Raw genomic sequence first — 26,981 nt, 5'->3', positions numbered from 1 at the left:
TATATGTGAAACCAACTAAATATATTGTAAAATAAAAAGTTGGAATGTTAGAGAGGATAAACACATCAACTGTTCATGGTACCATGTCTTTACTTGTAATGAAGCAATCATGATTATAGATGATGATGATGATATATTACATATCTTACACAATTGCATATTTATGGAGCAGCAGCTGCATGGTATATAGATGTCTTAGAAGAATATGGGAAGGATTGACATTTTGACACAAGTAAAACATGATCAGGGAAAAAGAGAAGGCCACACTTAAAACGGGGTACTCTTCCTCTCATGGATACACGAAATTTGCCTACTCTTACTTTTACCTTGGCTGGCTATCCAAGAATCGTCTCACATACTTGTCGTTGATCTCAAACACGAAGCACATCCCCCTTATCTATCAATTCAAAACACGAGATAGGAGATACATAAGTTGTATTTCACTAGTTAAAAGAACGAACATTCGTAAAAAGCTGATGCAACAAGTAAGCCAAACGAAACAAACCCAATATATCCCACCCAAAGGTGGGATGGATATCCGAAAAAACGGATATGATCTCTTTCGGGCTCATTTTTTTTTTTTTATATTTCTATAGCTCATACCAAACTAGTTTGTGTTTTCCAAGAATTTACACCAACTGGTGAAAATTTTCCTACAACAGATATTGCTTTCCCAAAAAAGTCGTGAAAATTAATAGTAGTAGTCAAGTAGGAGTTGGTGGTGGTTAAAAGCTCAAAAGGGTGCACAAGACTCTAATCTAAAGAAAAGAGGCATCGATCTCTTTAGGTTTCAAGTTACGCTAACTAAATTGTCTTTCTAGAATCCACATCAATTGGTCTAAAATTTCCTAGGGTACCCTTATAGACTTATTCCTGTTTGAGCCATGCTCAAATATAACATTAGAAAAGAATAGTAGGAAGTGGTGGTTAAAAGCTCAGTAGCAGTCTAGCAAAAGGTAAGACACCCAGAAATCTGAAAAAATTAAGAAGGTATGGACGCTGAAATGACATAATTAAGTTTATATATGAAAATTTGTTTTCATCAAGATCGGTACAGGAAGGGATAATTACCTCAATTAAACAACTTGAACCAAGTGCAACCACCTGTCCACGGGCAACGTCTTTGCCATTTAGTGAGATGGAACTCGCCCCGAGATTTTTTAGATTGAATGATCCATCTGCTTCCATCTTTATGGTAGCCTGAGTAGATAGGCGCGTGATTTATATACCAAATAACTTTGCAGTAGCAAGAAGATATCTACATAATAGTGATATAGATGCATGTATTTATGTATATATAAATTGTGGTCCTGTATTTGCTAAGCAAGGCCAAAACATGTATGTATGTATATGTAGAACATGTATAGCCAGGTTCTAATTGAAGACCATCTTTCATGAACTATAGTGCTTCAAAAATTCAACTTTTCATGGGATTTCCCTAATCTTCTACCTTGAAATCATTCCCTCAAGACTCATCTCACATAGTATTTTGAGTGGTTATCACGTGAGTCTGAACTCTTACATAAAAATCAGCAATTATAAGCAAGTATACTCAAATGAGAAATCTACAGCTCCTTCAAAGATTTTTTCCTGTTGCAGTGAACTATTGCAGCATACACATGCTTTATGCTTAGATACAAAAACTAAAAGCAAATCGCCAGCTGACGCCATATCATAAACTTATGTATTCAAAATGACTTGTGCTGGGGGAGAAATCATCCTTTTTCCTTCTTTTTAGTTTTCAGAGCGTGGTGTTATTTTATTTTACATTATCCTAGGATTGTTTTACCATTATTTGATATCTTCCTGATGAACCAGATATCCTGCTTTGGTTTTGTACTCTTTTGAATATAGCCATCACTGATTTTATTGATCAAGGTTTCAGCATCTTAAGAGAAAATTATGATTTTAGAGGAACAGACAAGTGTGAGGTCTCTTAATGTTGGAATTTATACAGGCTTAAAATACTCGTTCAATCATTCTCACCTGCCGCCTAGATATTTTGTTGGCACGGCCTTCTTTTCTTAGATCAATATCAACCTCAGTATCATCTGTTGATCTTCCTATTGTGACCTGGAAAACACGATTTTTCTACTGTTGGGTTATACCAAAAAAGTTAATCAAGCAAAATAAAATACTATGTTTCAGGACATGGGGTTCATAAAGAAATTGAACACAAAAAAACGCATCATCTCAAAAAGCATATCTAGCATGTGATTAGTGATAACTGAACTGAAATATTGAAAACTAAGCTCGGCTAAACTTGAAATTGACAAGTGATTAAAATGCTAAATGTGATTCAAGATATGGACCATTTTTTGTGATCAGTCCTGGTCCAGAAAAAATGCTACTCAGAGCATCACCACGTGGGATGGTGGTTGCCAAGTCCCTTGCCGAGAAAGATGGATGACAACTTAGAATTGCACTGCGTTTAATAAATACGTAAAAATTCAACATCAATGATGATCAGCAGTGCAATTCAACATAGAGGTTGAAAAGAGGTTCCAGAGTAGCTAATGCACTGCTCATATCATCTAGGGACCGACTATAACATCTTTAGAGCTATCCCATCTCTAGCCACATTTGTAAATATTGCAAGTTAACAGTGCAGGACAAACATTACAGTTTAGTTGACTTTTGCTTCATGAATGAGCTCGAAAAAAATTGTACCGATTATTTCCCATATCAGCATGCAAATGTGATGGTCATAGCAAAACTAACAAGCAAATATGGAATATAGTTAGCACGTGTCCAAAATAGTGTGATCCTTTCTTTAAAAAGGCTCCACTTATTGGAACACGGTTACTATTAGGGGAAGTGCTACAAGTGTGATAAGAATATATCTGCTCCAGGGTAAGCTAGCATTTAACTTGGGCTGGCCTGAAGACACATGAAACAAGATGGAGCAGTTCTACGAAATTCGTGATTTTTGAGGGAGTGCAACCAATTGCATCATCTTAGTATCTTACAGAACGTAATGTACCAGTACGGCGGTACCCCTGCATCATCCCTTACTGGAACCCTCGATAATGGTGGGCACACTGAGGAATGGTTTTTGATATTTATGTTCTCTTCTAGAAAGCCTAGCTCTTTGTGGGTTTTTTTTAATTAGCCTATACTCTGAAAGATGTGATTAACATAACAAACAACAAATGTTTCAGCATCTTTCTTCTATTGTTTTCTTTTCTATGAGAAATGTTTGTGTATTCCTCCCCATGTGTACATGTTTGCAACAAATAAGAATTCAGTTATATGTTCATCAAAGGGTGAGCAAAGTTGTGTATCCCTTATGAAGTAACATTAGAAAGGGCTTACCCTCACACTTCAACAACGTATCAATTAACCACATCAGCTCAGGTATTTCAATTTTACAAATAAAATCATGAGCAGATGTAGCCTAATTGGTAAAAAATGATTTACATGATATGATCATGTTATACACAGAAGAAAACTTTAATCATCCTAAGGCCGCTCCATTAAACCCAAGTCAAATATAATGACTTGACAAAACAATATAACATGCATGTAATGTACGTCGTACTTCAAAACAAAGAAACTGATCTGAAGCTTCATCAGAAATATACCTCAGCTTTCTTGATATAGTGCATCAAATGGCGGCCATAAAAGATGGCAAGGGCGCCCTGAGATGACATGGTTCTTTCGAATGAAGAACGAGCAGACTGTTCCAGCCTAATGATCATCCTTTTAGTGCCCTCATATTGATACCTTGCAACTGCAGATTGGAGCAAAACCAACGATATATAAAACAAGACAACAAGATGCAGGTAAACCATATACTGCACACATCTCTTATGCATGAAACAAGCTATCTTGGAATTAATTTCCAGCCTTCATAAAAATCTAATGATTTTGTATCACTATCAGTTACTTTGTCATCAAGGAGGTTAGCCACTTCTAGCAAATAACTACAAAAGGTGCCAGAATCATAGTGTATCCCCGTGTTAAGTTTGCATCAAGGCTTTCATCAGATGTAAACAGCTAACACCTCTCATTGTTAATGAATGCATACCTAGTTATATTGGCAAGAATGATAATAAAATTTGTCGACACTACATTCCGATCAGAAGTTGTACACAAACACAAACACATTACCTTCACTTAAAATACATGACTCCTGAGTGTGGGCCAAGTCCATTTCAAGTATCTGAAAGAATACATCAACTATTAATGGAGGGTAAGACTTCGAAATGAAATGAAAACATAAACAACAGAGTCCCAAAATTCTACCATAGCTTCAACATCAGAAAAGTAAGGTATGTCACCATCACTATCAGAGTTATACTGATCTGATATATAAGTATTATCCATCAATTCTGGATCATTCATTTTGACAGAGCCAACTTCTACAGGTAATGGCCTCTCGCTGTACGTTGCTGGGGTGTCTAAACCCTGTTTATGATGAAAAAAAACTTCAGAGACGGTTTCCATCACAGTTTCAGATTTTTTATATGATCACATCAAATTCGCTAATTGGACAAAGTTGTCATAGTATAGTATTGATAGTTTCAGTGTGATCAAATCATTTGTAATATGCAAGCAAAGTCTCATTACCCGAAGGTCAACTTTACTAGAATCTTCCTCCAGCATTCCATTCCCCGTAATTTCTAGAGCCGTATGCATGGCCCTAGTTTGACTAGGAATTCTAAGATTGTTAGGCTTTCCAGGAAGTGCCGTCAGATATTCACCATCAGATGACTCATGTTTGAATGCAGACCCAACAAGTGGGTGGGAAGAAACATATTCAGGCAATGCATTTGGTCCAACAGTACGTGATCTTGGGAAACATGGTGCAGGATCTTTTCCTTTTCTTAATGTGCTTATCCCCTGTTCGCCATCCTTCTCATGGGATGAGGAGGATAATGGATCAATAGAATCTGTAGCGATTTGCAGTCCAACAGGAGCAAATGGAGTGGATGGGTGAATCAGCAAGAAAATATCATCATTGCATGGTATTTCTGGGTCTTCTCTGTTCAAAGTGCAAATAATTTTCCCTTCTGTAAGCTGAAGAGAGTCCGGCTGTGATACTGATGTTGATGGCACGTCAACCTCCCGATGACAAACATCCTGCTGATCACTGTGAAATGAGAAATCTTTTGATTCTTCTAGACATTGAACACTGGGAATTGCTACGTTAGGACTTGCAACTAACAAGGTAGTATCAACATTGCATAAATCAACTTCCTGTACATCCTTAGAAGAACCAACCAATTGTGGATTAGGAATATCTTGCGTTGTATCTTTCACATCTACATCCATGAAAAGAAGATCATCGTCGTTTGAGAAGTTCAGAAGAGAATCTGGGAGATCTGCATATTCACCCTCCTGAACAGCACTAGAATTGATAAAACCATTAGGTCTGCCTCCCAAAAGAGACTCTGGATGGGCAGCATCATACCCTGGTGAACTCTTGCTCTCCCTTCCATGATCACAATCCTCAGCAAGTGCTAATGTCCCTTCTGCAACCTGATGACTTTCTGCATTGTTCTCGTCAACTGGCATATCAGGTGCAGAAACATCTTCCAATGTCTTCCAGAGAGGCAGCCGAGTTGATGGAGATGAAAAACCCATCGTGTGAAATGAAGCACTACCATCCGAAACAGGGGAGTTAAAATGTTGTTTCCCTCCAAATCCGGAACAGAGAACTTGGTTACTTTCATTCACTGAATCATGGGTCAACGCTAGCTTTGCTTCTGGTTTATCAGTTTTGAAAGCCTTTTCATTGGGAGGAGTTTCTGATGGACCTGACTCCTCAATATCCATGCATATTGCAAATTTATCAGACTCACCTTTAGGCATATGGGTGGCATTTTTCATTTCAATATTTGGATCAAAAGAACCCATCAATTCATTTCCTGAAGAGGAAACGTCTTCAGTAAATTTATACAAGCCATCTTCCCTCATGGATCCATTTATAAAATCATTTTCAACCGACTTATGGCATCCTTCCATATGAAAAGCATTAGCTGGATTATCAGCAACAATAGTAGTCGTAGTAGCAATGCTCCCTATTGACTCTGGAAAAGCCTGACGCAAGATCTCAAAGTCAGTTTCCTCAAAACCCAAATTGTTTGCAAGACAATCGCCTAGCATGGCATCGCCACCATGGGCCTCATGATTAGTCGTAACATGATCTTGAAATTTATGTTCTTGCTGGCTGTAGTTATGATTGTTGCGTTCCTCAAAAAACCCAAGATTTGGAGAGCTAAAGAATTCATTTTTAATTTTCTTCCGTGTAGCATAATATTGTCTCCGGATGCTTCCAAATTTTCTCTTCCCAGGGACCTCACTTCCTTTCAAATTCTCTAATCTACTAAATCTTGATGGTGGATTAGAACCAGATAGTTCAAGTTCAGCCATACGAGCAGAAGCTTGAGCTGAAACATCAGGATCATAGAGAAGAGAATACCACCGATCTCGAAGTTCACGAAAAGTAAATCGGCGAGAAAATTTTACTGCCCCTTTTGCAAGGGCTTCAAGAGAGGCTCCAGCCTGTGAGAGGCAAACAAGCACAAAATTAAATTAATATCTTGGGTAACACGAGGCTCGCTAGTTAAACAGAATAGAAAATTGTTAATTAGCATAGTATATATTTGGAAAGTAAGTGCCAAGATGATATTTGTTTACTAAAAACATAAAATGCACTTGTAAGTTGGAACTTCATCCCCTGTTTCTTCCATAACAATCAATCAGTCAGATCTAAGATGATGTACTACCACTTGAAGAGAAACAACGTCTGTGATGGAAATCCAGGAATGGAGATCCCAAATATTCTGCAAGTAGTATGTTGTCAACAGGGAGGATTTTGTTTCCCAAATATAGCGACTTGTAAATGGTCTAAATGATGTCCTGAACTTAAACTTCTGATCCTAAACAGTCAACATTCCTGGAATAGATTAGCGTTCATGTCTGTATGCATGCTTGTATTTGAGGTTGAATGATGAGAAGAATTTGAATGTTTTTTTCCTCATGCTATCAGGGCCTTTTAGGGCTTAAATTCCTTCCACGCCCTCATAGCAACCTTTTCTGAAATCCTAATCAGTCTAAATAGCTGGAAAATTGAAGTCCCTGTCCCATTGCTGATTGTCTATCCTGTCATTCAGCTTTTGTCTTTGAGTCTTTTCGTTTCTCCAGCCAGGATCCATACACCTTTTCAGTCTTGTTTATTCGGTTTCTGTTACATTTTCCATGTCCACTAAAAAGTCATCTCTATTTGGAGATTTCCAAAGAATTCAATCTTCCTACAGATTGATTGGGAAGCCCACATAAAACAGACTTGTTAAGCCAAGAACATTTAAGCCACAACTGCCAGTGGTGGAGAGCGTGACAAATTGAAGATAATGGAGGGCTGAGGACACGTCTAACATCTTGATTCATTAGAAACATCAACATGTATATGTTCATCAGGAAATATAGGTGAGTCTCATTCCTCATATGCTCTTAAGTGCTACAAGTTCGGATTTCTCAAAACTCCTTGGTCATTGAGTTAGGAGCAATCAACCACATGACCCACTGTCCCGAAAAATTTAGCACACATCAACTCTTACCAAGGGGTAAATACATATCCACTGTTGATTGATCCTTGTCACTGTTACTGGCCAAGGAGAAATTGTTTATACCCATCTCTGACCCTAAAAGATGCGCTCCAAGTGCCTATATTTTCTCCTTGTGTCAATTTACCAAACCACAGAGGATACAAAATGCCATGTGGTATTTTGTTTTGACTTTCTAGCATTAGAGGACCAAACTACAAGGAGAACGACTGCACTTGCAAAGATCAAACACAGCCTTTAGAATATATGGTTACCAAGCAGCTATGTGAACAGCCAAAATAAGCCAATCCCCTTGTCTCTGTCAAGCATTCCTCAATCCAATAAAGAACAAATTTCACTCCATCACCATTGACTTTGATATACCTCCTTTAATTTACTTGGTATGATGGTCCCCTCTCTACTTATAGATGTTAATGTAATGAATTCCAGTGTGATGTTTCTTAAATTGCTAAAGCTGACATATTACCTTCCTATTGAGTAATTAAAGAAATGCAATTCCTTTCTTTGGTCCATATGATAATTGCAATCATCTAAATTCTCAAGTCAACAATCCAGAGACTCGTTTTGTCATGTTCATCGATATCTGCACCAGGGTTACATGGGTGTATTGGCTAAAACAAAAATCTGATGTGAGTTACACTTTTTCTATTTCACATACTATGATCAAAACTAATTTAGCGTGGGAACTATGAGGCGGAGAACAGGTGGTAGAGAATACTTTAGCCACTCCTTGTCTTTATACCTTCAAAAATATGGAACTATTCACAATCATCCACTCATCGTGTAGTGAAACGCCCAAAGAGAATGGATTAGGAAAAAACGGCCCTTACAATGCCCACGCCCTCTTGTTTTAAAAGAACGTTCAGAAACCTTTTTACCAACTTATTTTAAGTTATCTTCTTTCCCTGTGATCTTTTTGCTTGTGTTTTCTTAGCTTTCCTTAGTTGACCTAGATTGACCTTAGCCTGATTAGGTAATGTTTATGGCAAACTGGATGCCGACTGCCAAACACCTTCGCATTTGTAACTAGGTAGAACTCACACCTCTTATGTTTAGTTCTTCTTATTACCTGTAACTGAGGGTTGCGATTCTTTCTCTGAATAAGTAGAGTCTGCAAGAGCATTTTCAAAACCTGCAGTCCCAATGCACAGGTTTTCTCACGAAGCTCACAAAACCCATTGAGAAAATTGTCTCAATATTTTACGGCATTTAACATATCAACTCAACTACCTCCTAAAGTTAAATGAGAAATGTAAATGGAAGCATTAGGAGAAAAATGGAAATGGCAAATAGTGGGGTTATCCTATGGGAAGAAACCAATAGGGTGCAAATGGGTGTTCAGGATGAAATAGAAGCAGGTGGTCTGCAGTCCTATTATACTGTATAAAGCCAGGCGTGGGGCCAAGGGAGACATGGAAATATGGCATAGATTTGCACCAATGGTGAAGGAAAATACAAGGATGTTGTCACCAGCAGGCAACTACAATTTGCCTTTACAGCTATTTGACGTGAAGAAAGTTTTTTTTAAAGACCTTGAAGAGGAAATTTTACATGAAGATTCAATTACACTTTTGCATGAATCCAGAAGCTAATGAAGTGTTCAAACTAAAAAAGGCATTATACGGGTTTAAATAATGTCCTCGGACATGGTATCCAAATTTACCAAAGCAATCTTGCATACATAATATAAAGGGAGTCACTAGTCAGGGTTGATCATACACTATTCCTCAATCATTCAGGCTTCGATGGGAATTGCATTTTCATGTTAGACTATGTTGATGCCATTGTAGTAACAAGGAATGATTCATAAGCAAGAGACCACAACAAAAGGCATGCAGAAAGATAATCCTAGATAAAGGATAATGAGAACTAAACTACTCAATAGAATTTTCTTGGTCCAAGGAGGAGGTTTTTGTTCCCTATCATAACTATGTTCATGACTAGCTTAAAGAGATGTGACTACCAAGGTGTAGACTAATTGACAATCAAAACATAGATAAGGAGAAACCATAGGGCACAAGGAAAGAACTAGTAGACAAAGGCATGCACAACCGACTTGTCATGAAGATGATCTACCTGATGGGCATCGAGACCTTGCATACATTGTGATTATATCGAGATAGTTCATGCAAAAATCCTAAGGAGAGTAATTATCATCACATTTATAGGATCTTGCAGCATTGAAAAGGTATTTGTGCTAAAAAGGAATTATGTTCAGGTTAAGGCACAAGTATAGAGAATATATAGATACGAATTATGTTGTTTCCATTACTGACCAAATTGAGCACTATATAGATCTTAGAAGAAATTTGGACATACGAAGATATTAAAAAAGCAAACTCTCATTCGCTTGTCTAATGCAGAGCAAGAGTTTTTTTCAAAGGCGCAAGTGTATTGTTGAACACCATCTTAGAAGAGATTAAGATATGATGAGATATATAGATATAGCTTTATTACAATAATTGATCTACAATCAACGTTATCATGATCGAGACCACCATAATGACGCTAAACGCATGGAATTAGATGATAAATTTCATAAAGGAGTAGCTTGAAAGTCATTGATTTGTATTCCCAGTGTACCCATTGAAGGCCAACTATGAGACGCCATAGCATTTGGCAAGTTTGACACTTCAAAGAATGAGATGCAAGTTAGACACACAGTGACACAGAATATCTATCTGTAGATTGACAGGGTGCTGGAAGTACAAGAACAAAGACTTCAAACATTTTGTAGAAACGATTTGTGCTTCCAAATATAGGGATTTGATGCAAATAATTCTAAACTATTTCATTGTCATAAGTTTTCTGATTTTAAAATAGTCAACTTTCCAAGAATAGAATAGCAATCTAATGTGCATGTAAGCATCCTCATATTTGAGGTTAATGAATTAGAAAGATTTTTAAACCTCAAGGATAAGAAGAATCCTTGCCAAAATCTTCCTAATTCATTAACCTCAAATACATGCACTAAACATTCATTATAGTTATAAACCTTTATATCCTCTTTGTACTAAAAATATTCTAGAAAGAAGTAAATGGGGACCATAATGGAGATATATAGAATAAAGAACATGTCAACCTCTTGGTCAAAGAAAATTGGCATCAAACTATTTTTTACTTTCCTTCTTGTTTTTGGTGTGTTTGCAAGGGAATTGGTGAAGCCTAGCTAGGTTAATACAATTATAAACCATTAGACCCTTTTGCAATCATATCCAAAAAAACCACTACATGAGAAAGAATGTTGAAGTGTCAAGGAGAAGCTACATAGAACAAATGAAGCACAATGCAGATGCAAAAGAACACAACTATCCTACAAACTAGCATTCATCATAGAAGAGCTACAGAAATTTGGAAGAAAATTTAATAAGTTATACACTACACCAATACATCAGTTTTTAGAATATAATCCAATTAACCAAACTCAGAAAAGTGACCTAACTTTTGGTTCGATACCCACACCTTCCAATTGTGATTAGTGTCAACAAATCAAAGAAACAACACTTGAAACCCAACTTCATTTTCAACATCAACTTGTCTACAACACGTTCCTACAGGGGGCGCAGAGTTTAAAGTGATCTTAAACTTCCCTCGCCCATCAAATACACCAAATCAACATAAGAAAGTTTTGTAGGTTTGACATAAAATACTTAGTTGGTGCCTTGATAGTATGTAAGTTCCACTAAAATCCCAATCACATTAGAAAGTTGTATAGAAATAAAGGAAGTATATAAATTTCACTATAGAACATAAATTTCACTATAGAACATTAATACTCCTCAATCTTTTATTACACAATCGCAACTCCCATAAATCCTTTCCCATATTCGTAGATTCCGTGTGGTTCCTTAAAAAATATATTATTTCACCACTCAAGGTTTCACCCCATCTTATTAATTGCAAGATCAATTGATTTTCGAACCTTCATCACACTACTGTTGCAATCCATTTCACATTAATTGTACAAATGACCCAACAGAAGATCTACATTCTAATTGAGGTAGATTAGTATACTCGAACGAACATGCTTTCATGGACATTGCATACATATATATAATCAGATCTTATCCCGTTCTTCTATTAAGATAAATGAAAATGTTTTTAACAACATGGTCAAATAACCACACAACAAATGTTATGGATGCATCTACCTTCCATGAACATAATACAAAACTGTATATGTGTGTGTTAGGGCCAGTAATCTATAATTGTATGCACCAAATCTGAATTATTCCATAAATCATTAAATCAAAATCAAATTGTTCTAAGCAAGTTACTCCACCTATAATAGACAAGCTTGAACTCGGTTAACTTTAAAGCATGTTATACTGCCACCAAATCCTACTCACCAATTGCAAACTACAAGTGAAAAACCCCCAAAACGAAGTTAAAAGAACATAGATAAAAAAAGCAATGACCTACAATAAATAAATAGATATCAACAATAACGGATAGTTGGTGAAATTTAGACAAATAAAAACATGCATCCAAACCTCAATCGAATTCTTGAGCAACAGGTCATCTTCAGGCATCCATGGAGAAGAAACAGAAGGCGTTGCTGTCATCTTCTCCGGTAAAAGAAAGAAACCCTAAATTGTGTCTAAATTAGTTAAAAGATATAGAATTTGTATATAGGTTTGGAAAATGGGAGATAATTGAAGAGGATTTGGAAGGTGAAGTTCAGAGAAGTAGAATCGAGTTGGAGGAAGATGCGATAATGCTGTGGACGCTCATCGCGCGGGTAACGTCTCTCAGGAACCAAACCCACTGTCCTTTTACATTGAGAGTGAGGGAGGGAGGGAGCAGATTTCCAATATTTATTTATGTTTCGGATTTTTTTTTTTTTTTTTTCCTTTTTTGCTTTCTATTTTTAAAATTAAATTCACTATAATTCTGCAAAGTTTAAGAACAAATTACATTTTTAATTTGATTTATGTTGGGTAATGTATTTTTCAAACTTTTATTTGAATATCTAAAATGTAAAGTTTTAAATATTTAAATATTCGGGTAATCGATTGAAGCATTAACTGATTATCATGCTGATATGACGATTGATATTAGCATAGATATCTTAATACTGAGTTGAATATCATATCGCCATATCAACATTAATCGGTTACCCGAATACTTAAATGTTTAAAACTTTACATCTTAAGTATCAAAAAAAAATTAAAAATACGCTACTCATAATAGTAATCAAATTAAAGTGCGTTACTTTTTTATACCATTTGCCAAAAGTTTTAAGTTAAATATTAGTTCTTTATTTTAAAAAAAAAACATATTTAATTGAATTATTAAATATTTCACTTTAAAAAAAATTATATAAAATAATGATATATTAAACTTTATCAATGAATACGTCCCCGATCTCCCGAGTTTATATTTTTTTGCACTGTAATAGAGAAACGAATTGATGGCTCGTGCCACCGTATGCACTAATATGGGCCCACCCCTGACTCATACTAATTGCAAACTTTAAAAATAACGTGTTCATCGTCATTTGCATATTCAACTAACGTCGGATAATATATAATATAAGGGAATTATAACACTTAACATCGCTCATCATACAAACTGTATTTTTTTAGTACTTTTGAAACTCACTCTATACAAAATATGTAAATAATTACATAATGAGGTTATACAACAAATATCCAAATTATTTGTGCTGAAACGGCTGTTCAAATTATGAAAAAGTATTTTAAATATCTAGATGAATGGTTTGATGTCATGACTATTAATAGTCGATTATTCCACAACGGTCATAATCATGTGTTGATTTATACTTGTAATATCGACCATGTTTTCTTCATTGGTTGAGCCTATAATATGATCGTAAAAAGAATCTTGTTGGTGGCGTTTGTTTCTTAAAAAGTGTTGAAGTCCGAATTTTTATTTCACTTCTGATTTATAAGATGTTGTGTTGAAATATGAAATCTGAATCAGTAAGACTATTTGTTTTTACGTCTGAAGTCTGAAATCTGAATCTAGTGTAAAAATATAAAAGATAAATAGTTTTTTACAAAAGTATAAACGATAAATAGTTTTTGCTAAGAAATCTCTTCCAACCCCTAAAATATGAACCATTTGATAGAGGGCGGAGTGGATTAAAAGGTATCAATGAATACGTTTACCACTTAAAATTTTAAAGAACATTTAGAGCTTTTAAACTCTTATTTAAAGAATAAAAAACCTTGATACGCAAACGTCTAAACGAATCAGACTTCAGATGTATTAAGAGACAATTAAAAAAAAAACAGACCCGTTGTGTCATAACTATTCATATAACTTGGATCCAAAGCATGCGATACTTATTACAACTAAACAAACTTTCTTTTTTATTAACCTGGATATCCAATCCCCTATGCGAGCCGACTAATCTCTGGGCGACCACTTGCTTTGCAAATAGCCCGGAGTCATCCCATTTGAACCTTCGTGGCCACAAGAGGATTTTTATTCATATTTGGATTTGAACCTGGGACCTCTTGGTACTTTTGACATTTGGAGTCAAGCTCAAACCAATCAGGTACCATCATTTGTGGTTAAATAAACAAACTTTCGAGTTTTCTCGTATTACAATTAATAAATAAAATTTATCAAAAGTGAGGTGATTCATAAAAGAAAACAAAAAACTAACAATATCACATTACATACTTATTAATATATGATATTATTTAAAACATTGCATTAAAGTTGTGCTTTTCATCAAGCACATACCAAATTTATATTGACAATTTTTAGTTATATACTTTAATAATGAATATATTTATCAAAAGACTGGAGGATTGTGTGAGAATAACGGTTCGTTTGGTTTGTAGAAGTGTAATGGATTTGAAGGGATTTGAATTTCGAATCTATCATGATCTTACGTTTGTTTTGTAAGATTATTTGGATTTGAAATCCTATGATTTATTGAAATACTTCAAACGTAGGATTCTGAAATCTCACGGGAGTGGTTGGGATTTCACGGGATTTTGTAGGATTCTTTTAAAATCCATCTGATTTCAAATCCTTCCATGAAATCTAAACCCCTTAAAACCATTCCATCAAATCAAACGTGACTTAAGAGTCAAGGTGAAAAGCGTAATAAGAGATTTAAGTCATTGATCATTTTCAATTTCATTCCCACCTTATAAAACGTGTTTGATACGAGAATTGATCTGGTACATTTCGATGCATCTAATTATTATTTATTTTCAATTAAGATTGATTCAATGGTGGAGACATTTTCTTATCATTCTTATCACAATTTCCCATTTATCGAAATCCAACCCTTTATTAAATTCATATTTCATAACTGACCATAAATATTAGTTTTATCGATTTTGTACAATTTCAGTTCATACAATAAATATTTATTCTATTTAAATATAAGGTTCAAAAAGGCGTGAGGCAATACGTAGTGGCGTAGCGAGGCGTGACGGCGAGGTCAAGCATCAGGCTTACACGTCACGACAAGAACACGTCGTTTTTCAAGGTGTAACATAAAGCATCAAATTTGTATGTCATATATAGAATTATATATATAAAGAGAGAGTTTACTTTGCAAACCATGTTATTTGTACAAACCGTACAAACTTCATTCAACCAATCATAATTTTTCATTTTGTTCATTTTTTTTGTAATTATGAGAGGTTGATTAATCATTTTTATTGTGGATGATATTAATCATGAATATTAGCATCTTCATTATTTTAATTTTAGAGAAATACATGAAACAGTTTCATTAAAAATTTATTATGTATTATATGAAACAATTTCATAACCATATATGAAACAACTTCATCAAAAAAAAAGTATTATATGAAACAATTTCATAAGATTAAACAATTTTATGAATTTTTTTTATAAGATTAAATAATGAAATCGACGGATGAGAGTGGTTTGCACGGTTTATACAAATTGGGTGGTTTGCATTTGATCACTCATATATATATATATATGTGTGTGTGTGTGTGTGTGTGTTTTCTACATATTATCTAATCAGATAATGATATAAAAAATGTACATTCATATTAGAAGAAGAAAATTATTATTATAAAAATAAGTTTTTGATTAAATATTTAAAATGAAACTTAGAAAGGTAATTTTACAACTTTATTTTAACTACAAGTCAGTAACGTTTATGAATTTGTGAAATTGTAAGTGATGTAATTAGTTAAATCTATAAAAGTGTAAAATCTAAAGTTAAAAGTGTAAGAACACAAAACACAAAAGACAAAAAAAATATTTTTTTGGAAAAAAATCACATCTTACAAAAAACAATCATTTCGTAACGACGGATACGCGTCATTTTTATGCCAAAGAAACACGTTCCCAAGGATCGGGATAATAAAAAACAAATACAGTATAATTTTTTTCTATGGAATGTACAAACTAATTTGGAGAAATACAAACTTAATTAAAAATTATACTTTTTTAATACGGAAATGTTCATAAAAGCTTAATTAGATGTTTGGATTTTGAACAATTAAGTACTAAGACAATTTTTCTAAACAAATATATCTTTAAACTACATAAAATGACTAAATAGACCCTCTTGACATAAAAAAATGATATGCAACCGGTTTGGATGGTAAAAATGCTTTTGAAGTTTACAGAAGAATCTAGAAAGATCCAACAAACTCCGGGATTTTGAGCAATTATATGTATGGACAAGTTTTTTAAACAAATAAATTCTTGAACGTTCAAAAAATGATTAAAAATATATTTTTACCTAAAAATTAATTTCTAATCGGTTTGAACGGTAAAAAGTTTTTAAAGTCAGGAGAAAGTCCAGAAAAATCTCATAGGTGTTCCTAAAAAACGATATCTATTTACATCTTGATCGCATCTTTTGTATGTTTTAGAATAACTAGCGAACATAATATATTTATTTTAGTTTATATTTAAAGATTATTTAATCGGTTTTAGAAAGTCCATATATTTATTAATTCAAAACAATTGTTTAGAAACTTCATCGCTCAAAATTGGAAAATTCGTTGGTTTTTTTATAATGTCACTTAACTTTTTTATATCTATACTCTTTTAAGCGATATTGTTTTCGACAAAATTATATTTATATTCGAGGTAAACGTAACAAAATGAAGAAAATATGATTACAAAAACAGATTACTCTTAGTTTCTGATGGCTGTAAATATATCAATAAGTAAAATACGTATTAAATTATTTAGGACATCTCTAACAACTATGCTATTTTAGAAATTTTAGAGATTTGGAAAAAGTTCACTACAATAGTTACGTTAAACTCTCCATTAAAATAAAGAAAATCTCTAAAAAGGTTAAAAAGAAAAAAAAAGGAGCTGATTGGTTCATTGAATTAAAAAGATTTCAAGAATGGTTAATTCCTTTGACCAAATTCCAATTATTTTGTTTGGTTCATATATCGATCATGTAGAAATCATTAAATTTCTTAGATTAAAGATTCTGCCATTCTATGGGATATCACAAAGATTTCAATTACTTCAACTATTCCATCCAATTAAACTTGTGGTTAAATTCCATCAAATTTCATTCTAATCTAATACCATATGATAAAACATTTGACAAGAACTCGTAGAAATCATTTTTTATACTTGAAGTACTGTTTATTGATGTGTATTACTTAAACTTCAAGTTTACAAGTAAATTATGCATAAGTATAACGTATTAAAGCTTCATGCTTGAATTCGTGTAACTAACTGCAGATAAACATAATCAAATACAAGATAAAACATTTCATTTTAAATATAAAAAATCTAAAAAATAATTAGGATAATCATTGATTCTAACAAAATACTTAATTATTATCTTTATAAAAAATATATTATTAAATCAAAAATAAATTACTGTTATTACATCTAAATTAAATTATAATAAAAAAATTGAATTAAAAGAACTTTTTAAATAGTTAATTTGATACTAATATTGATATATTTATTTTCGAAATTTTATAATATCTTCCAATTTATATTTTATTTAAAAATAAAAACATTATCTCTTTCTCAAAACCACATAACATAAACACCATATTAAAACATCTACAGAGACGGAATAAAATAAAATATTAAAATCAAGATATATCTCGCTGCATTACACGGATACCTTGTAATTCGTTTAAAATCAAATTTCTTTGATTAATTCCAATTTCACAAAATTTCATTATATAAACTAGATGTCCCCTAAGTATACATATTGAAGATGCTTTTATTAGATCAAATTCCAGTATTTTACATCGACTCTGAGATGGAGAAAGCTGCATACTAATCAGGGACTAATAAGTACAAACTGAAAACTAAGAGGGGCAAAAGTAGGAAAACTCTAATATTATATGAATCATATCTGTAAAATTCATCGTAACTCAATAACTCTTCAAGCCCACGGACTTTGTCCCCTTGAAAGCCGAGTGCTTTCAACAAACTCTTGCCTAATTTCACCGTTTTCAGTTCAGACGCAAGCTTCAGAAACAGAGGGAAGGGGCGAGATGAAGACGATGACGGGGTCTCTGTCAATTGGTTGTAAATTTGGAGTGCTGATTTTTGGAATTATGTTGTCGTTGATGATAAATGCACCGAAGAAAGTCGTAGCTTCGAAGTCTCCGTCAGCTTTTGTCCAGACCGTCATCTACTCCAATAAGATCGCCATTTTCTCCAAATCATACTGCCCGTTAGTCTTCTTTATATTCTTAAATATATAATTGAATTAATGCATGCTTACTTTGAGAAAAATTGTAGAGATTTTGTGTTGGATATGGGAATCATTTATCTGAACTCGTTATCTGTGCAAAGATTGATCAGTGCTTTGTTTTTCTACAATTTGAACCAACATACACAAGGATGAGTTTTGTTTATAATCGAGGAGAAAGAAGGCTTTACCGCTTTAATGGTACTAATTGAAGGGTGCTTTGATGTCATATCTTGTGATGGTTTGGTCATCTTCCTCTTAGACTGGATGAATCAGGATGTTAGAAGAGGGATTAGGCCAACATTAACGTGGAGAAGTACTGAAGGGAGGTTTGAATGATTGGACTACAGCGAAGATGTTTGCCATTGGTAGGACAGTGTTTAAGGATGCTACTTATGTTGGGATAGATGAATAATAGGGTGCTTTTCTGAAATCACAATTCCTTGGATTCTTACTTGGATCGTGTATATCACTTTCCGTATCAGATATTTCGACCCTATAGCCTTGGGTTGCACAAAATTCTGAATATGGGATAATCCAAGAAGGAACAATCTAATTTCTCAGGCACAAAAATTAGATTACGTTACTGTAGGTTTTAAATATTCCAAGTCCTTAGATACCAGCCAAAAGACGAATTTCAATGAGTATTTATACTCAGAGTCATCCATAAATCAATGAGGATAAGACCATAGGCAGTTAACTGAGGTTTTGGGTTTGTAACAATTTTTCCGTAACACTTCTTCTATAGAAACTAAATTTTGGTTTGGGTCGCTGCCTCGAGCCCTGCGAGGCCGTCCCCCTTGACCCCCGCCTTTTTGTCATACCGGGATCAATCTAGTCTTATACAAGTGTGCACTCTGCACCTCCTAACTTGCATAAAAAACTAAGTAAAGATCCCCTTTAGCTCTCGTATATTTACCCTAACCGGTGACACTAAAATCACCAACAACTTATGTTCCCATGTTGTGGCAGAGGTTTATGGTAGAATAGTCTTTGGTCCACTGACATTCAATGTGTTAATTCAATCCCACCAACTCAAGTTTTGGATAATTATTTTTGCTTTTTTAAGAAGAGAATGAGGGAAGGGTTTGGTCATTTTCATAATTTCTGATTCAATTTGCTCCATCATTACTTATTGTGGTAATCATTTTAAGGGAATAAAAGGTTTTCTTATTGTTACTCTATTTAGAAAGTGCAAGATTATCTTCCAAACCTGATTGCTGATTTTTTAGCTATTAGGAGCTTTAGGTGTGCTTAAACCTTGCAAAAAGGGCATCGAGATTCACATTTGTTTCAGCATGACTTCGCCACTATTTCTTGAGTTTGTTTGTAGCAATGAATAAATCTGGAAATTCATTATGGTGATAATCTTGTATCGTCATTATTTGGATCTCTAATAGAGATTCAAATATTTTTCAAGGTGATCTTAAGAAAATAATTATCACACGGTTAAAAAAATCTGATCCTTTTCAATCTTTGTGGGGACAATTGAAGGTTTAAGCTATTCCGGGATGTCCATGAAAAGCAAAGGAGGGCTTTGATATTGAGATGGAGTAGTTGATACGTAACTCAATCTTGAATATTACTTGTGCATCTTTCTATTTTTCAACTCTTTCAAGACCTATCATGCTCAATTGAAGTTATTAATAGAGCTGCTTTATGTAGAGGTTGCCAGACTGTGATTAGTTTTACAGAGGTGATTTAAGCAGATAAACTTGCTGATGTGACCATTTCCACAAACTGAGAACATATTATTGTCCCTTGCTAGGTACTCTGACTATGCATGTGCATTTAAACATGCTTACGTATGTCCAACATTGACCATTGAGGCATTCATATGCTAGCACAACATGCTTTACGTAACAGTAGCTATGATCACCCTGCCTCCCACTGCTTCTGCTGCCTTATATCCTCTCTGCTTCAACAAAATTATTGTTCAACAATCTTAACACAACATTGCTATTCGGAGATGTCGTATTATTAAATACCTGAACGCAAGTAAATGATCGATTTTTCCAATTAAATATGTACTAAGTAATCTTTGTTAAGTAAGCGCCGGTGTATACTACCATAGATTGAAGATAAACCTAATTATTTTTTTCACATCACTATTGAGAACACACAATGGGTGTCATTTGTAATGAGTTCAGGTATTGTCGGCGTGCCAAACACATCTTTAATGAACTACAAGAGCAACCTTATGTTGTGGAGCTTGATCTTCGAGGTATTTGTCAGTTGATCTTTCTTTGTTTACTAAATGTAACATTTTCTTTTGTCAACTTCACTTAGAATAATATAATCTGTAATGGTCAAACACTATAAATGGTAAGATTATGTTACTTTCAGATGATGGGTACCAAATTCAGAATGTGCTTTTAGATCTGGTTGGGCGTCGTACTGTTCCTCAGATATTTGTGAATGGGAAGCATATTGGTGGCGCTGATGGTTAGTCTTTCTTCTCCTTTTCCCTGTATATGCTATTCGGATACTTTGAAATCAATTAGCAAGGTTTCTTCTTTTTTATGTATATAGTTTATCCTTGTAGATCTTGAAGTAGCTGTCCGGAGTGGTGTGCTGCAAGATCTCCTGGATGGCAATTGAAAACAAAGGGAAAACTGTGAAACCCAATGTCCGTGTGTTAGCTTGGATGTGGCATTACCCATTTGTAGGTATGATGGATCCAACTGGTTTTCATGGTGACATGCAGCAGCTCTGTGGGCATCAATATTATCTTTTGATGTAATGTTGACTTTTCTCCCTCTTGGGCATGTAAACGTAAATCATGCTGGTGAAAGAATAATTTGGAGAAACCGGATGTCTATTTCTTTTATTATAGTTGCCCGCGTTTTTTTGTACAAAGAAACGTTCTTATTCGTATCTTCTCCTCAATCAGTCCACTTCCTAACATCTACAAATATTTTGATGTTATATTCTGTTGGGTAGGAAGATTGACAATATCTTTGAGATACACACATATTTTCAAAGTGGATTTTGTTTGTGGTTCTTGTGTAATGAAAGGAATGTTGGACATCGGTATATATACTATTTGACATTGGAAATGGTATTAGTGACTAGTGAGTACTGTTATGGTAGCCATGAGATTTACAGAAGTTCATGAGCTCATTAGTTGCCATTCTGTATGGTTCTCTATGCTGATGTAACTTTGGCTTTTCCTTAACTTTGTGATAATAATGTTTGTTCTTGTTTTCAGATCTTTTTGTTGTTTGAGCTCTTAATATTTAAGATTCTTATTGCTAGCTATTTACTTTTCAATCTCCATTATTTTAAGTTGATTATGTTGTTTTTGCTAATGATGTTTATTTTATAAGTAAAGGTGGGTTCTAATGAATTCTGACATAGAAAGGTGAAAATGAGAGCCAATGAAACAAAATCTTAAGACTATGAGCTGAAAAATTACAGTTCGCAATGTTGAAGCCAATAGACTACCTGTTACCATGAAGATTAACAAGAGCCAGTCACTCTATCCTTTTTGTTAGTTGGAGCAAAACTATAGTCTAAGAATATTGTATTGTTTGTCTCTGTATTTCTTTCATGTGTTTTACCAACTGAATTTATTTTCCAAGATTGTAGGACCCGAGAAAATTAGAATTCTCTATTTGTATATGTGGACTCTGATGATGAGGATCATGAAGATGTTGCAGATCTGTTGGCCTCCAAGTAGACTTTTGGGCACTGAGTATTCCTTCTTGATTATCAGAAAACGTTAAGTGGACATCCCAGTGTAGTGACTTCAACAGGTTCTCGACTTCCCCTATCGTGCTGGACTCATCTCGAACAATAAGTTTCCCTCCTGGTCTCACAATTCTGTCAACCTCTACCATGACAGGTGCGATCTTGCACCTGCATGCACCACATTGAAGTTCAAATAATCATCGATTGTAATGCAATCTCAGATTTTTTTTTGATTAACCTGGATAGTGTGTGCAGAGAATTTTTCACTGGAATCACCTCTTTTTCAGCATGGAAAAGAGATGATCTGCATGAAGGAGATCGTAAGTCCGAGGGTACGTGCTAAAAGATTCACACCAATCATGGTAAATTCCGAAAAGACCCCTCTCAAATATTATTGGCAGTGTATCAGGAGAGTTTGTGCTCACGACATTCAGCACCCATAATTTCAGGTCCTTTAATGCTGCAGCAAACCTGTAAAGGACAGAAACTTAGTCTGTTTGACCTCAAACTTTGAATTGTTTTTCCTTTTCTTTTCCGGATTGGATGAAAATTTGATCATGCAAGGGGCTGCTGATGAAGAAGAATGTTTGGTTTAACACTTACCCGCCATAAACAGCTCTCATGTCCATAACATTTCTTACATCAGCCCAGTTGAATCCTAAGTCACTCATATATGATTTACTGACAACTCGTTTCCAATGGTGATAGTCTGTTATAAAATCATCTGGAGCTGGTCTACCGTAGATTCCCATCTGTGATGTTCTTAGCCAGTATGGAGGTGTTTGAACTCGACCTGGCCAGTCTTCAGGCCATCGAGAACCTCTCTCTGTGTCCACCATTGGGCTGTTGTGCATACATGCCTGAAGAGGTATGTACCTGCCAAATACAGTTAAATCATTTCATTAACAACTTGAACCAAACCCTATAGAAATATTAGACTACATTGTAATGAGTAGTGAGAACTACCCTCAGGAATATGATAAAGGTTAAATCTGTAAACAAAATTCTTGTCATACTTGAATATGAAATAGGGGTGTTAAAAAAAAAAAACCCGTCAGACCGCTCAAACCGGACCGCTTTTGGCGGTTTGAGCGGTCTGACGGTCTGGTTAAGAAAATAGCAAAACCGGGCGGTCCGGTCCGGTTTGCGGTCTGGAACCTTTTTTGGGCGGTTTGGACCAAACGGATTGCCAAATACATATATATTTATTTATTTATTTTAGTATTAGCTAGCCCAACTTTTTTAACTTATGGGTTATGACTCAAATATATCTCTAAGCCTAACATCTAACATAATCAAAATCGACGCCTAAAACCCTTAAATCATTAAACATATCGACACATTTGATATTGACGGTCCCCAAATTTTGAAATCTCTCAAGAACTCTACCAATCTATCGGCACACATCATCAAGACATCAACCAAGTGATCCAACCAACTCAGATTTGACTTCTATTTTGTTTGGTCAAGAACTCAAGACTCAAGAATTGAACTATTGAAGGTTGTGAAGTCGTGGATTTTGTTACTCAATACTCACAGTGGAGTTGTAACTTTGTTAGTACTTTGGATTGCTTCGACTTTGTACTTAAGAACTGCTTAATTATTACATTTATTTGTTTAGATATTTTGTTTTGTTAAATTGGATATTTAATCGAAAATTATAAATTATATATATTTTAAAATATAATATTTAAAGTCCATTAAAGGCCCAAACCGCCTAAACCGGTCATTCCAGACCGCCTTTTCATGGTCTGATTTGACCAGTCTGGGTACTTGATGTCAAACCGCTCGGCTTGAAAATTTTATAAACTGTCATTACGGTTTGGTTTGTGATTTGAGGGGTTAAACCGCACAAACCGGTCCGCGAACACCCCTAATATGAAACATAACACGTTGGCTTCAAAACTTAAATTTCACCTATTTTCTTCCTTAGTACTTACCATGCAGCATTTGGATCATCATCTGGTTTACACATTGCTGGTTCTTGTTTCTTTCTTCCATTGTAGCATTCATTTGATTCTGGTTTGCGATAGATTGCAACTCCAACTGAATTGTGTTTATCCTTTGTGATATTGAGAAGCTCCCAACACATTGCAACAGTTAGAGCAGACATCTCTGAGTGTAAGATTCTGTTTTAGTTACTTCAAGACATTAATAACATTGGAGTCAATTGAAAAGATTTCCCAGTGATACCTTCCCATATTTGCACATCCTCTTCATGATTTTGGTAAACAGGAGTTGCTGACCAAACAAAATAACCTCCTGGGCGAAGCAAACGATTAAGCTCCAAAAGAAGCATGCCACCTTAAAAGAAAGAGGAGCAACTCAGTTCCTATAGATCGAAATTCATGCTGAGATAAATGAAAACGTAGGATTGAAGTGGTAATATGTGAACCTTCTTTGTGCCAGGGTACTCTACAATGGGCACAGTGTACGAGATCAAAAACCTTGCTCGGAAACGGAAGGCGTCGAGTACCCATCACAGCAGAGATTGCAGGTATTCCTCTTTCCAAAGCAAACTGGATTTGAGCATCATGTTCATCGTTAGAGCCGAACGACATTGCGAGGACGTCTCTGTCGAAAAGGTAACCTCCAAAACTTGCTACACCACACCCTACATCTAAAACTACTCTAGTGTGCTTTCCCCATGCTATTTCAGGCACAGCCTGCATCCCGTAAAAGCTTGATGAACTTCTATTACATTTTTTCTACAAAACTTATGCAGTATGATAATTAGCTCTTGTTTACCTCTTGTAGCACGTCAATATAGTGTAGAGCACCATTATTAGATTGAGTTCCACCTTCTGGGAAAGTAAGGAATTCCCCGTTCACCCTCATCCAATTTTGGTGCCCCTCTATATCTGCCAAGGACTTGTATGGTACATTATGGAACCAGATCTGTCAATTACATCCTAAATTTCGTCAAAACACCATGTACTATTTATGCATATACTACAAATTAGAAAAACTAAATAGTGAAAAGGTAAAGGCTAGGCCTTGAGGCTCCTCCGCATAGGTCACCTATCCGAGTCTCCTCAAGGTCAATGGGGATTTTCCTCATCTTTAGGGCCCTATGGCATTAGTCGAGGTGCACAAACTGAACCAAACACCCACAGTTACCCAAAAAAGTGAAAAGGTACTGTAAAAGTGTAAATAGTAGTAGTGTACCTTATCTCTGCTATGAGGCCATGGGATAGGTGTCTTGTAACCCTCCGGTATGGGGACAAGGCACATTGGACCCTCTTCCGGGCAATGCCTCTCCCGATGCTCAAAGTGACTCTTACTAGCCAATTTCCTGATTGCGTTTTCATTGTCCAAACAAGGTATATACTCTGTTCCAGTCGTAACGTTGCATAACTCCCACTTGTGATCAGCCGCCAGACCAGCTACATTATTTCTTCCTTGTCGCCGCTCTTTTTGGTTGTTGGACTCACCCGCTTGAGTTTTCCATCCTTTCTTTGATTCATGGGATTCCTTCGGTATTCCAGAAGACCTCTCGTCCACCGTGATTGCTGCATTTGAATCTTTATCAGGTGTTATGGTGGTGGTTTCTTCCATTGGCGCTTCCATCTTGTTTGCTGGATGAGGTTCATTCGTGTTCTCTTCATCGTGTTGTGTTTGATCCGTACTTGTTTCCTCATTTTGGGATTCTTCTTGTTGTTGCTGGTGTTTCTCCATTCTGTTTTCTTGTTCTTCCTCTGTTATATGGTGTTCTTCATTGTTCTCCACATGGTCGCTTTTTCCTCTCAGATGATCTTCATCTGCAGTAGTGTTCTTAACCATTGGGATCTCCTCAATTCGTTGATTTTGAGTCATTGTACTTTCCTCTGATATTTGAACCTCTTCTGTTTTGATTTTAGGTTCTTCGTCAACCTCTGACATACGCGGGGCTTTGCCAACTTCTGAACCCAACGTTTCCGTCTCATGTTCCTTCACAGCTTTGTCCTGTTGCTTTGTGTCTTTTCCCTTTTCTATATCTTCTGTTTTCGGTTCTTCATCCACCTCTGGGTGCTTGTCGACTTCCGTATCCAATGGCATTTCTGTCTGGTGTTCCTTCCCAGCCTTCCCTTCTGTTTTGCGTATCAGTTCTTCATCAACTTCCGGTTGTTTGTCAACTTCTGAACCCGACATATCCGTCTGGTGTTCCTTCGCAGTTTCGTCCTGTTTCTTAATATCTTCTCGATTTCCTATCTCATCAGCATTGCCCTCAGTAGTATTTTTGGTTTCATTTGAGCCAACAGTGGGATCATTGTTGCGTGATGCGGAAGCATCGTCGGTTTTGATGGCATCCTCGGGGAGATTGCCGGGATTGTCTTCGAAAACGGGACTATCGATGGGGATTTTACGTGAACGGAGTTCGGAAGCAGCGGAGTCAGAGACTCTGGTGGTGGACTTGTTAGGGGAAACATAGGAGTTAGAAGTTAGCATCCAGAGACCTAAACCGCATATGCAGACAAATACAAGGGTGGTGACGGTGGATGTATGGGAACCGGTGGAGGAGCGCTTGCTGGGACGGAGTTTTGCGGTGGCCATGGTGGTGGTGGTTGCATGAGAGAGAGAGAGAGAGAGGAAATGTTAGGAAGTAAAGATTTAGTAAGGAGATTGTGAAGATCCAAAAGACAAGGGCATGTTCATCTCTTGCCACCTTTCTGCATTCCCCTTTTTTGTCTCTCAAAAAAGGTCCATCATATTCATAATTCCTTCAAATAAGTTTTAATAATTACTTTTGACCCTCAACTTTTAAAACTTTGATCTTGTTAAATTTACCATCTCTAATCCTTCATCAGGAAAGATATTAAACGCTTAACCGAAATATCACCACCCTTACTTACCTTATTAGGTAACATTTTCGGTCATAAAATGGATCGTTGGTAAGCGTCTTTTACCCGGTAAACGTTCACCGGGTAGGATTCTCGGTCTTTGCCATGCTCACTTGGTAAGATAAGTGAAACCCGATAAGCACTTACCCAATAAGTATTTAGTAAACAACCCAAAGTATTTGGCTTCTTTAGTCACTAACAATAACTCATATGTAGTCATTTAAATTGTAATCA

The 26,981-nt window shown here is 35.4% G+C and overlaps 3 protein-coding genes across 4 annotated transcripts; 1 reads left to right on the top strand and 2 right to left on the bottom strand.

The window, feature by feature from the left end:
* Positions 1-53: 53 nt before the first annotated feature.
* Positions 54-12,328, bottom strand: LOC112518789. 2 transcript variants are annotated; one of them, XM_025126574.1, is made up of 8 exons: positions 12,065-12,328; positions 4,573-6,510; positions 4,249-4,410; positions 4,114-4,165; positions 3,585-3,733; positions 1,987-2,073; positions 1,072-1,200; positions 54-397 (listed from the first exon to the last, which is right to left on the bottom strand). In XM_025126574.1, the coding sequence occupies exons 1-8, from the start codon at positions 12,134-12,136 to the stop codon at positions 323-325; spliced, it is 2,664 nt and encodes an 887-aa protein (XP_024982342.1). In that variant the 5' UTR covers positions 12,137-12,328; the 3' UTR covers positions 54-322. The 2 variants fall into 2 exon arrangements, with proteins under 2 accessions (XP_024982342.1, XP_024982343.1); XM_025126575.1 differs by lacking the exon at positions 1,987-2,073.
* A 5,598-nt stretch (positions 12,329-17,926) lies between these two features.
* Positions 17,927-21,221, top strand: LOC112517709 (monothiol glutaredoxin-S6-like). Its single transcript, XM_025125096.1, has 4 exons — positions 17,927-18,216; positions 20,385-20,458; positions 20,581-20,679; positions 20,780-21,221. Exons 1-4 carry the CDS (start codon positions 18,035-18,037, stop codon positions 20,833-20,835), a joined length of 411 nt encoding a protein of 136 aa, XP_024980864.1. The 5' UTR covers positions 17,927-18,034; the 3' UTR covers positions 20,836-21,221.
* A 509-nt stretch (positions 21,222-21,730) lies between these two features.
* Positions 21,731-26,460, bottom strand: LOC112518810 (probable methyltransferase PMT27). The gene is made up of 8 exons (XM_025126605.1): positions 25,096-26,460; positions 24,676-24,825; positions 24,323-24,593; positions 24,121-24,231; positions 23,868-24,042; positions 22,531-22,803; positions 22,204-22,398; positions 21,731-22,095 (listed from the first exon to the last, which is right to left on the bottom strand). Exons 1-8 carry the CDS (start codon positions 26,458-26,460, stop codon positions 21,807-21,809), a joined length of 2,829 nt encoding a protein of 942 aa, XP_024982373.1. The 3' UTR covers positions 21,731-21,806.
* Between the last annotated feature and the right edge of the window lie 521 nt (positions 26,461-26,981).

Source organism: Cynara cardunculus (assembly GCF_001531365.2).
Source record: "Cynara cardunculus var. scolymus isolate 2C chromosome LG 1, CcrdV1, whole genome shotgun sequence".
NCBI classification, from domain to species: Eukaryota; Viridiplantae; Streptophyta; class Magnoliopsida; order Asterales; family Asteraceae; genus Cynara; species Cynara cardunculus.
Note: the sequence above shows the minus strand (reverse complement) of the source record. Positions and strands in the feature narration are given on the sequence as shown.

Bases quoted from the DNA above. Each gene is read 5' to 3' on its own strand.
- LOC112518810 (XM_025126605.1), bottom strand. From the start codon at position 26,460: ATGGCCACCGCAAAACTCCGTCCCAGCAAGCGCTCCTCCACCGGTTCC. The intron at 24,594-24,675 runs GTAAACAAGAGC...TACGGGATGCAG, and splicing joins ATATTGACGTGCTACAAGAG to GCTGTGCCTGAAATAGCATG. The intron at 22,096-22,203 runs GTGATTCCAGTG...TGGTGCATGCAG, and splicing joins TTTTCCATGCTGAAAAAGAG to GTGCAAGATCGCACCTGTCA.
- LOC112518789 (XM_025126574.1), bottom strand. From the start codon at position 12,136: ATGACAGCAACGCCTTCTGTTTCTTCTCCATGGATGCCTGAAGATGAC. The intron at 4,411-4,572 runs GTAATGAGACTT...CATCATAAACAG, and splicing joins CTAGTAAAGTTGACCTTCGG to GGTTTAGACACCCCAGCAAC. The intron at 2,074-3,584 runs GTATATTTCTGA...CGTGTTTTCCAG, and splicing joins ACTATATCAAGAAAGCTGAG to GTCACAATAGGAAGATCAAC.
- LOC112517709 (XM_025125096.1), top strand. From the start codon at position 18,035: ATGAAGACGATGACGGGGTCTCTGTCAATTGGTTGTAAATTTGGAGTG. The intron at 20,459-20,580 runs GTATTTGTCAGT...TGTTACTTTCAG, and splicing joins TGTGGAGCTTGATCTTCGAG to ATGATGGGTACCAAATTCAG. The intron at 20,680-20,779 runs GTTAGTCTTTCT...TTATCCTTGTAG, and splicing joins GCATATTGGTGGCGCTGATG to ATCTTGAAGTAGCTGTCCGG.